The sequence below is a fragment of the Impatiens glandulifera genome, chromosome 2 (genome assembly GCF_907164915.1).
Source record: "Impatiens glandulifera chromosome 2, dImpGla2.1, whole genome shotgun sequence".
Lineage (NCBI taxonomy): Eukaryota > Viridiplantae > Streptophyta > Magnoliopsida > Ericales > Balsaminaceae > Impatiens > Impatiens glandulifera.
This window is the reverse complement of record NC_061863.1, coordinates 47,179,717-47,192,329: the sequence shown is the minus strand read 5'-3', so window position 1 is coordinate 47,192,329 and position 12,613 is coordinate 47,179,717. Positions and strand designations below refer to the sequence as shown.

Genomic DNA, 12,613 nt, shown 5'->3' with positions numbered 1-12,613 from the left:
AAGGATATGCAGTGATTGTAGATGTATGATAGAGGAATAAGGAGGAGTCAGACTTAGCTTCAAAGAATCCAAGCCACAAGAGTGAGGATCGTAGCGTAGAGTACCATTCACGAGGTGCTTGTTTTAGACCATATAGGGATTTATGAAGCTGACACACGTGATTAGGGAATTCAGGATGAACAAAATCAGGAGGTTGAGTCATATATACCTCGTTGTGTAATTTTCCATGAAGAAAGGCGTTGCTAACATCAAGTTGGTGAATAGGCCAATTTCGGAACATAACAAGTGCAAGAATGGTCCTTATGGTTGTTGGCTTAATAACTAGACTAAAAGTCTCAACATAGTCAACACCAAGTTGTTGATGAAAGCCTTTCGCCACAAGACGAGCTTTATGACGCTCAATTGAGCCATCTGCTTTCCGTTTGAGTTTGTAATCCCATTTTCAACCCACAATATTTTATCCAGATTTAGGAGGAACTAGAGACCATGTTTGATTCTGAATAAGAGCATTATATTCGGAGGTCATGGCTAAACGTCAAGATGGATCTTTATTGGCAGAGGAGAAGCATGTCAACTCAGGGGTGATGGCTGTGAAAAGGGTGGAAGAAAAAGGGAGACGAGACTTGGCACAGGTGCGCATAAGATGATTGGAGCAAGTATGGGCTTTAATAATTGGAGTATGACGTTTATTGATGATGGGTGTGGGGGTAGGAGGGGGTAGTGGGTGGTGAAGAATATGGAGTGAGTGATGAAACATTTGAAGTAGAGGGTGAACTACTTGGGTTAGGTGAAGGTGGAGGTGATGAAGAGGGTGAACCGCTTGGGTTAGGTGAAGGTGGAGGTGATGAAAAAGGAGATGTGGTTTCAGGTGGACTAGGGATAGTAGATGTGATAGGTAATAAAGAATGAGGATTTATTGTTGGTGATGTATATATATGTTGTGGGTTTTGTGGGGGAAAGGATGAGTTGTAGGGAAATGTAGTTTCATAAAAAATGACATGGCGTGAAATAAAAATGCGTTCCGTGGGGATGTGAAAACATCGATAGCCTTTATGTGATGGACTATAGCCCAAAAATAAGCACTTTTGGGATCGAAAGTCAAGTTTGTACTTGTTGTAAGCTCGAATAAGAGGATAGCAATGACATCCAAAAGTGCGCAAAAAGTTGTAATTGGGAGTTTGATTGAACAATACTTCATAAGGAGATCGATTACCCAAGACAAGAGTAGGTAATCGATTGATAAGATAGGTTCTTGTGGAGAAGGCTTCATCCCCAAAATACAGGGGCATAGATGCATGAGCAAGTAGAGTAAGAAATGTTTCAGTAAGATGACGAATTTTCCGCTCAGCTACCCCATTTTGCTCGCTTGTATGAGGGCATGAGAGTCTATGATGTATATCATTAAGAGAGGTAATATGTCCAAAGGTACGATATTCGCCTCCCCCATCAGTTTGTAGAGTTTTTATCTTTTTACTGAACTGGTTTTCAACTAATGCTTTAAATTGAATAAATACTATCAACACATCAGATTTGCGTTTGAGTGGATAGAGCCAAGTAAATCGACTATAATCATCGATAAAAATAACAAAGTACCGAAAATCATTAGAGGAAAAAATTGGAGCATGTCCCTAAACATCTGAGTGAATAAGCTCTAAAGGTGCAGAAGAACATGTTTTGGATGATACAAAAGTAAGTTTATGAGCTTTACCAAATTGACAAGCATCACAAAATTCAGTATGCATATTACCTAACAAAGGTAACTTAAAATGAGACATAACATAAGTAGAAGTTGTAGGAGATGGGTGACCCAATCGAGAGTGCCAAACTGATGTAGTTGATCGGGAACTAATGAATGCTTGTTTGGGTGCACTCTTTGGACTGAGTAGTCGATATAATCCATTATGCAAGGTTCCTCGAAGAATTTCCTTCTTCGTGACCTGATCATTCACAACACAAAAGCTTGGATAAAATTCAAAGAATACATTATTGTCGGTTGTAAATCGAGCCACACTAAGCAAGTTCTTCGTAATCATGGGAACATGCAAAATATTTTTAAGATGCATAGATCTGTGCGTATCAGTAAATGACGAATGTCCAATATTAGAAATATTTAGCCCATTTCTATTCCCAACTAGAATTTGTTGTTCACCATTGTAAGGAGAATGAATGGAGAGATTGCCCAAGTTAGCGGTCAAATGATCAGTTTCTCCAGAATCAGGATACCAAGTTGAGTCAGATACAATAGATGGAGTTGCCATCATAGCTGCCGATGAGGAAGATGAACAAAAATTCTGGTCGAATTTGCATCGACAAGTTCCTACATAATGTCCTAGAATATTACAAAGTTGACAAATTAAATCAGAGTGACACATATTAGAGAGATGTCCAAAACGACCACATGTTTGACATTTAGGCCGATTTTGATTTTGAGGACCACGATAGGGACGATGAGGGCGAGATGGGCCAGTCCTTGAATTAAAGAAATTTGATTGCTGGCTTAAAATAGAAGATGTAGTAGAGACACTCTGTTGTGAGTGAAAAGAGTCACCTGGTATCGATGGACGAGTAGCAGATTCAAAAGAGGGAGAAAATACACCTTTATCCGTATGATTCGTAGTCGCTGAAGTTCTGTGACGGGTATATACAACATTAGCAGTTGGCGAGTTGGCATAGAGAGACTTAAGTCTGATTTCATGTGTGAGAAGTAATCTAGAAAGATCGTCGACATTAATAAAATCTGGACGTGTAGTAACTGCGACTAGAAGGGATTCATACTCGGGGCCAAGGCCGCCAAGAACGTAAAGAATAAGATCTTCGTCTGCAACTTTCTGCCTGGAAGCTGCAAGGTTATCAGTTATGACCTTGATAGCTTGAAGATAAGACTCCATGGATGATTCTCCTTTTTTGATAGTTTGAATTTGAAGGCGGATTTGCATTAGTCTAGCTTTGGATTGAGTAGCGAAACGTCGCTCAAGTGTTTCCTAGAGGTATTGAGATGAAATATATTTTTCACATGCGACCTGTGCAAACACTGATTTAGATAGTGTTCCGAGGAGCCAGCTTAACAAACGTTGATCTTGTTGTTCTCAGGCCTGAAGCTTAGTGGAAGTTGATGCTTCTTCGGTTTTAATAGGAGCTGGGAGATCTCCATTGAAAAATCCAAAGAATCCATACCCTTTGAGAGCAGGTATAACTTGAGAACGCCAAAGAACAAAATTCTTTTGGTCGAGTTTGATAATAGATGTATGTTGAAGAGAGTAGACATTATTTTGAGCCATTTGAGAAGGGGATCGATGTAAGAGGGGTTTCCCTGTTGATTGTTCTGATACCAAGTTAGAGAGGATAGAATAAATGATAAGTAGAGATGAGTGAATGAGAGAGAAAGAGACAATATGAATAATGATAGAAGGGAGAATATATTTTCTATATATGTATTTGATATTACATCAGCACTATTTATATACATTACAGTATTCATTGAAAGATTAAAAAAAATGACAACACTAATGATATACAAGATTCAATGTGTTGGGAAACAACATCATTTATTAATTGGCAGACGTAGGTGTTGACGTTTCTTTGGGAATGAATAAGACTTTATGTTTTCTAGTCTCGTTGGAATGTAAAAGGGCATCCTTATCTTTAATAGCCTCCATATCTTTAATATCAAACTCTAGTAGTTTCTTTTTTCTTTTAAAAAAAAGTTAATACGAATGCTAAAATCACGAGTTTCAATTTATTTATTTATTTATTGAAAATTAATATATGAGTAATGAGAATCAATACAATTAATTAAAATCTCTTTTTATAATTTCTTATTATTAAAGTTATAAAAAAAAAACAAGTGTATTAATAAAGCTTATTAGTAGTTTTAAATGGGTTAACTTATTACTAGTATTTATAAATAGATAAAATATTTATTTAACTGATTTAACTATCAAATTTAAGAGAATTAAGTATTTTTACTACCGATTTTTTTTAAATTAATTAATAATATTTTGGCCTAAATTTTAATTATTTTAATTTTATTGATTCAAAACAACATTTTTTTAAATTTATAAATTTGATAACTAAAATTTTAGTGCTTATATATAGTGTCTTTCTCGAATCGAGTTTGATTACAACAAATGAATTTTTAAAAATATGGACTCGAGTATGACATCTAACACTACGTTTTCTTGTCCAATTTACATCATTAAGGGTGACGAAAAGATATAACCTAAAGTGAGTCGACATTGGAGTGACTAAGCCCAATCGAAAGGTAATGCAACATATGCAATTGCACAGGGCCCTCCATTTTTCAGGGCCCCAAATTTTTAGTATATAATATTATTAATTTTATATTATAAAATATCTATTATAACCCATAGGATCACACAACAACGTGTGTGGTCGACACGTGGCATGCAAGCCTAGAGTGGCTCGAGGTTTGATAGTTTCAACCTTGATTTGCGTGCTATACATCTTTTTAAAACAAAACATTATTTTTAAAAGATTTTGATAGTACCTGCTGCTTTAAAATCAATTGTGTAAAATAATTAATTTATTCAAATTTTAATAATCTGGGGATTTACTGTAATCAAATGACGATTTGATTTTTTATGAAATCCGATTTAAATTAATTAAACATAATTAATTTAAGAAAAGATTATTTATTTGTATACATAGTCACCAATTTGTTTTAGAAAAATCAATAAAAAAAAAGTGCACATGTATAAACGTATTTTATACTATTATATGTTTATCATGAAAGTTGATAAACTTGTCATGGAAGTTACTAACAAGTAACACGTTGGACGATCATATATAAATGGTCGTGATACTATCAACATATAAGTTTATCGTGAAAGTTGATAAACTTGTCACAGAAGTTATTAACAAGTAACACGTTGGAACGATTATATATAAATGGTCGTGATATTATCAACATATATGTTTGTCGTGAATTGGGAGAAATACATATTGAGAGATATTGTTTTTGTACCTATCAAGAGATTGGGTTTTTGTAGATCATGTATGTATGATCGCGACTACTCATCGTGAGATAAGGTTTTAATACTTATTGAGGGACATTGTTTTGATACCTATCGAGAGAGGGGGTTTTTGGTATCTATCGAGAGATTGGGTTTGTTGGTACATATCTAGATATTGAGTTTTTGGTACTTATCAAGAGATAAGCTATTTAGTTCCTTATCGAGAGATAGGGTTTTGTGAATCATTAACATATGATCGTTGTTACCTATTTGTTGAAAAGAGTTTTAATACCTATCGAGAGATAGAGTTTTAATAACTATCGAGCGATAAAGTTTTTTTACTTATCGAGAGATAGAGTTTTTGTGGATCATGTTCGTATGATCGCATTATTTATTAACAAATAAGGTTTTAGATCTATCGACAAATAGGATTTTGGCGAATCATGTACGAATTATCGTGATACTTATCAACATATAAGGTTTTAAACATATTGACATATATGGTTTTGGCAGATCATGTATGAATGATCGCGACACTTATCGACATATAAGGTTTTAGACCTATCGACAGATAGGGTTTTGACGGATCATGTACGAATGATCGTGGTACTTATCAACATATAAGATTTTATACTTGTCGATAAATAGGGTTTTGGAGGATCATGTACGAATGATCGCGTTAATTATCTACAAATAAGGTTTTAGACCTATCGATATATATGGTTTTTGGCAAATCTTGTACAAATGATCGCGGTACTTATCGACATATAAGGTTTTAGACCTATCGACAAATAGGGTTTTGGCAGATCATGTACAAATGATCGTGGTACTTATCGATAGATAATGTTTTAGACTTATCGATATATAGGGTTTTGGAGGATCATGTATGAATGATCGCGATACTTATCGACATATAGGGTTTTGGCGAATCATGTATGAATGATCACGGTACATATTGACATATAAGATTTTAGACCTATCGAGAGATAGGGTTTTGGAGGATCATGTTTGAATGATCGTGGTACTTATCGACATATAATATTTTAGACATATTGAGAGATAGAATTTGGAAGGATCATGTACAAATGATCGCGATACTTGTCGGTAGATAAGGTTTTAAGCCTATCGACAGATATGGTTTGGGCATATCATGTAAGAATGATTGTGGTACTTATCAACATATAAAGTTGTAGACTTATCGACAAATAGGATTTTGGAGGATCATGTATGAATGATCGCAATACTTATCGACAAATAAAGTTTTGTGTCTATCGATAGATATGGCTTTTGTGTTGACTCAATTGCTTATTTAGATTTTGTAGTATCGGTCTTGGCCTTTTTTTTTCTTTAAGGAAATATTTCAACAAAATATTATTTTCCTTCTTTTTTTCAAAGTGACATTCATAGCTAGTTGAAATCCATCAGTTAGCGGCTTGAAGTTTTATGAACATGCGACTCATGTTTTTGGATAAATTGACATTTTTCTACTTCCCATTTCCTATTTTTTTTAGATTGGTAAGAACCTTGATTCTTGTAAACGAATCATGAGGTTTCGGATTCGAAACATGTTTGGGGTTGGCTCCAAACATCTTTTTATGTCCTTTTGTGATCCTTATAAGGAAATCAAATTTCTTTTTCCCCGATTCTTGAGATATCGATTATAAATTCGATCTTGTATAAACGATTATCCAGAATCATAACTCTCAAAGAAGATGATCGAAACTCTAATATTTTGATGGAGGTACAACTGTTTTTGTTTGCTTGTCTTTGTACCACATTTCCTTGAAAGTTCACTCATTTTGAAACATCTTCTAGAGAGGTTTAACAACTTTCTGCTTTGGGGTTTTCCTTTGCCATATATATATATATATTCTTTTGTTGACTATGGGTATATCTTGTATAATTGACACATTCTTGCCTTTGTCATAGCAATCAAGACTAGAGTATGAGTGAGAAATGAATGGTGATTTTAATATATCAACCTCTTTGAGTCGTTTTTTGGTTTAGAGGGTATATCTGGTAGAATCAATACATTATGTTCTTACCATAGCAATCAAGACTAGAGTCCAAGTGAACAACAAATGGTGATTTCAATACCTCAACCAACACATAAACATTTTTCCTCTTTTTGTAGAGATTTTCGGTGTTTATTTTGTTTTCTCCTTTAGACATTTTTGTTTTTATTTTTATTTTTTCTTCACAAAGCGTCGATTTCTAAACCTCTATTTTCTCTAACAAATGAGTGATGAGGTGTTCTTTCTCGATTTGTGATTCTCGACATTGCTTTTATGTGGGTTTATTTTGGTTCTTTTTTCAAAAACCTTCTTTGGAGAGTTATTTTTAGATAATCGTTCACGACAAAAAAGAGTTTATGACAGATATTCTTTAAATCATATTCATTATGAAATCCTCAAGTTCTGTTTTGTGAGAATATCACTTTGGGTAGGAAACGATGCTCTTTACTTTTTCCCATACTTGTTTCCTATAATCTGCCGCATTTGATAATGGTAGTGATCAAGGTTTTCCTCATTTCTCAAATATTTTCTTTTTGTGAAAAGGACTGAGAATCTTTATTTATTTAAGATTGGGCTAAAAAAATGTAGGTTACCTACGTATCTTCTCTTTTAATTTTTTTTTAAAAACTTTTGCCCATACTTGTTTCCTATAATCTATCGCATTTGATAATGGCAGGGATCCAGGTTTTCCTCATTTCTCAAAGATTTTCTTTTTGTGGAAAAGACTGGGAATCTTTATTTATTTAAGACTGAACCTACAAAAATGTAGGTTGTCTACGTATCTTCTCCTCTCTTACTTTTATTTTTTACTAAGAAGAATCAGGTCTATCGTAGTTCGGACTTGAGTTCTTTAATCCATGGTGCAAGTTTTACAAAACTTGAGGTTTGATTCTGTTAAAAATAAGTTTCTTTCAATGTTGAGCTCAAAAACGGTCTACGTGTATCTCGTTATTATACAAAATATATCTTTTAAGCGCGTCGAGATTGTTCGGGGCAATAAATTATTCGCCTTCTATGGTAGATAGACGAACGACTCCTCTAAAGAGTATTTTCTTGATTGGGAGGGGTCTTTCCCATTGGAGACGAAACTTGCCCCTAGGGTCTAGGAGCTCCCGAGTTTGTTTGAGAACCACATCACCTTCTTTAAAGTTTTTGAGTTTCATCTTTCTGTTGAAGGTGTCTAACATTCGTTTTTGGTAGGTTTGAGTTTTACACAGAGCGTTTAATCTCTTATTCTCCATCAATGTCAGTTGATCATATTGAGATTTGAGACAATCCTTTTCAATAACGTGGCTTTCTAAGAGTATTTTAAAGTTGGAATCTCGATTTTAATTGGTTGTACGCCATCCATTCCGTAAACTAGTGAGTAGGGGGTTTCGTCCGTCGAAGTTTGAGCGATGATACGATATCCCCATAAGGCGTATGGTAGTTTTTCGTGTCAATCCTTATACGTGTTGGTCATTTTCTTGATAATCTTAATCACATTTTTATTTGCCGCTTCAACTGCACCGTTGGTTTGGGGTCTATAGGGGCAATGACTTATGATGCTCGATTTTAAATTTTTCGATCAATTGCAACACTTTTCCTTTAAAGTGTCGACCATTGTTTGAAATCACAGCGTGAGGGACTCTATCTAGCGATGATGCTAGTGCGGATGAATTGCACCATTTACAATGGTTTCAGGACTTTGTAGGAAGTTGTTTCAACCCGTTTGTTGAAGTAGTCTATGGCTACGAGTATGAACTCGTGTCCGTTTGAAGCATTAGTATAAAAAAAAAACTTTAAATTATAAGGTTTAAAAGAAAACATCCGAAATTTTAATCCAATAAGACGTATCGAAAACTCAAACACTAAGAGTGTTTTAATTTGACAATTCAGTCATCTAAGTACAATTTATTCCGCTCTTTTTATGTGATTTTTCTTTTAAATTTTATTTAAAAATTAACCATTTTATTAATATACATTTGACTTATTCACTAATTAAACTACTTTTATTTTATTTGTATAAAATTTTTTAATAAATTTTCATCTTTTGTTATGCTTAGACGGTACGGTAGCTCTTCATTCCTAAAAAACACTATTTGGCGAAGTAAAGTCAGCGATCCGCATAAAAGAGTTTAAATCACAATGACAACAAAGGACGAAACAGTCCTATACGCCCCTATTCCCTCGCCGGACATTCACTCCGACCACCAAAACTACGTCGTTTTACCAGTCTACCGTCGCCGCCGACCTCCTCTCACCGACAACTGCAGCTTGTATCTCCGTCGTGGCATCGGCCTATCAGCTTCCGTTCTCCTATGTGCTGCCGTCGTCTGGATCCTCTTCCCCTCCGACCCTTATCTCTCCCTTGTCCGTCTCCGTCTTAATCAAATCAAGGTCCGTTCTTCTCCTCACATATCCCTCGATCTGTCTCTCTCGCTGACTCTTAGAGTCCGCAATCGCGACCTCTTCTCTCTCGATTATTCCTCTCTCGATGTTTCCATTGGCTACCGGGGACGGCAACTCGGCATTGTTACCTCCGATGGGGGACATGTTAAGGCCAGGGCTTCGTCCTATGTTAATGCCACGCTTGTTCTCGACGGGTTTGAGGTGATTCATGACGCTTTCTATTTGATTGAAGACTTGGCAAGAGGTTCAATTCCTTTTGATTCTATTTCGGAGGTGAAAGGGACTGTGGGTTTGTTTTTCCTTAAGATTCCGATTAAGGTAAATTGATTCTCTTTGAATTTGACATAAGTTAGATAAAATCCAAAACTAGGGTTCTACAAAGTGCGAGATTTAATCAAATGTTTGGTGATTTCGTTGGTTGACATGGGTTTTATCCAATATCAAGAATAGTTTGCTATGAACTTGTATGCATTATATATAATTAGCCTGCCTAAAGTTATTCACTGAACTAACACTTGAGAAGATAATCCAAGAAGTTGAATATCTTGGCGTGAATTAAACATGCATATTCATTTCTCTTCTAATTTTCCAACACGTTTCCATCTTCCCAGGCTAAAGTGTCATGTGAAGTATGTGTAAACACAAGCAGCCAGACAATTGTTCGTCAAGATTGCTATCCAGAGGTAAGTCTTTGCACTTCCTTTTGTTGCACTAATGTTCCATTTTATTGCCTGTTAGAATTCTTAGATGACATTGTGCAATTGGTGAATCCTTGTCCTGTAATCCGTTAGAGAGATTGTGTCATTATAATGAACTAGGTTTTTCAACGAACTTCCCAGTCTTTCTCACACGAGGGAAGTGAGAACAGTTATTATTATCCTGTCCTATTTCATTGTAGAGTGGTAGAATCTATGTGTGATCATGCGAGGTTTTTCAGTGGCAAGAGGATTGCCAGTTGCGATTTTCATTGAAAGTACTAGATTAACATCGGAGGTCATGATGACGGTGTGATGTTGTGGTAGCCTCCTACAAGGATTAGTCCGAACACCCTATGTACTGAAAAGAAGAAAACAAAATCTATGCCCCCAAATAAAAAGACTTCCTAAATTGAATTTTGCAGTGAATTTGAAGAAAGTATGTCAGATAGATGATGCAATTTCAGAAATCAATGAAGCAGAAAACATGAACATCCCTCGTGAATGTAGATGTGAATCGGGGGCCAAATACGTTGTGATTATGGTTTGGGTGGTGATTTGTACCTAGATGCCTTTTTTTATGTAAACATGATGGAACTTTACATTGCAAGAGAAATGGAATATTGTTATTCTGCATAATAATTGACTGTATTGGATTCTATGTTATTCTCCAGTTCCTTGTGAACAAAGTAAACAAATCATTCATTTATGGGTCTTCTGGGTTTGTTTAGATTGTGAAGTTTATATGATAAATCATTCTAAAGGTTCATTATATCTACCCATGAAAATATTATCTTGTAGTATTTTCCCTTTTCTTTCTTTTTGTATGATAGAAATATTATCTATTTTATGACCCTGGTGACATTAGTGTTCTTGGAGATCTAAACATATCGATATTGACTTTCACTCTATTCGAGAATGGGTTACTACATAGTGTATCATTATTAGATAATTTCTCATTGAAGATCAGGTTATTAACATTGTTACTTAAATATTGTCTTCTCTCCATGGAAACTAACTTAAAGCATAATACAAATATCATTTTCTATAATATAATCTATATCAAATTTCTTTTAACTAATTATTGGTAATGTGAAACATACCTTTGAATTTGATTTGTGATGATTATTGAAATCACCTGGATAGGAAAGTGACATGGCACCCTGTTAATAAAATAATAATAAAGAAAAACATACACATGGAAGAAGAAGAAACAGACAAATTCACAAAATACAAAGGAAAGGACATGACAGTAAAGCTGAAGTTTCGTGCATGTTCTTCTTCTTCATCCTCCCTAGTCCCAAATCAAACCAACCAGTTGTCAAAGAATCCAATCAATCCTCCATTACTGTATTCATCAAGATTCTCACTACAAAACCCACTGCCCCATTAAACTGTCTTTCCACACACACACTACTAGAGTCTAGAACTGTGATAGCAATGAAAGTAATCGGAAATTGGTGTATGAACTCAAGGGGAATGAGGTCAATCCGTGGGTACGACAAGCTGGAGTCAGTAAACGGAGATAAGAGCAAGCCGATATGGAAGTGGGTGTGGAAGAAGGTATTGAGAAAGATGTTTGTTCATAATAATTATCTGCATTCATGGAATTACAGAAGGAATTTTCACGTCCCATATGACGAATGTAGTTATGCCAAGAACTTTGATCAGGATTTGGGGTTGTACAACAGATACATTAATGATAATGAAGGAGATGCGGCCGGATCTGGTCCGATCTCTTCAGTTCAAATTATTCATGAGTAGATCATATTGTATGCACTTTTTTCATCTAGACATCGAAAAGAGCTCTCTGTGCTCATTTTTCTCCTCCTTACTTTATCTTTTTCATTCTTCATCACAAGCAATCTGTTTAATTTATTCGATTCCATAATTTTATTTGTTGGATGGTTGTAGACACAGACGTAGATGGATGTATATGAGTGCGTAGATCATTGATCTGCACTCTGCTGCTAATTTGTTCTCCATTGACGTTTAACAGACATCTCTGGTTGGGAAGCAAGTGTTAGTTGCTCTGTGTTTTTGTATACTCATTGAACCTAGGGTTATAAACGAGCCAAGTCAAGCTGAACAGTTGTAGGCAACTCGGCTCGTTTAGTATATATTTGAGCTCGGTTTAAACTTTTATATTAGAGTAGACCCGTTAGTCTCTTTTATATTAGAGTAGACTCGTTAAAACTAACAAAGAAATGCAACTTTTAGTTTTTACCCACTTTGAACTCTCCGGAAACAAGGCCTGCCAGTACTTTTTTTTAATAACAAACCATTGAATTTATTATTCATTTGACTGTAGATTACTATTTGATTGGTAAATATTTTTTTAATCTAAATTTTTATTAAAATATTCCTATTTTTTAAGTATAAACAAAATTTTAACTATCTTACAAACTTATTGTTCAATTTTACATTACAAATTTTTCCCAAATTTGGACTTAAAAAGGATATTAGATATTAGAAGTTAGCATTTAAATCCATCTGGAAAATATTTTATCAGTATTATAATAAAAGTTGATATATTATA

The 12,613-nt window shown here is 34.8% G+C and overlaps 1 protein-coding gene across 2 annotated transcripts; it reads left to right on the top strand.

Annotated features, from left to right (window-relative positions):
• Positions 1–9,083: 9,083 nt before the first annotated feature.
• On the top strand, positions 9,084–12,048 carry LOC124927986. 2 transcript variants are annotated; one of them, XM_047468501.1, is made up of 3 exons: positions 9,084–9,697; positions 9,991–10,062; positions 11,550–12,048. In XM_047468501.1, exons 1-3 carry the CDS (start codon positions 9,116–9,118, stop codon positions 11,601–11,603), a joined length of 708 nt encoding a protein of 235 aa, XP_047324457.1. In that variant the 5' UTR covers positions 9,084–9,115; the 3' UTR covers positions 11,604–12,048. The 2 variants fall into 2 exon arrangements, with proteins under 2 accessions (XP_047324457.1, XP_047324458.1); XM_047468502.1 differs by lacking the exon at positions 11,550–12,048 and adding an exon at positions 10,500–10,847 and having other exon boundaries at positions 9,086–9,697.
• Positions 12,049–12,613: the final 565 nt, after the last annotated feature.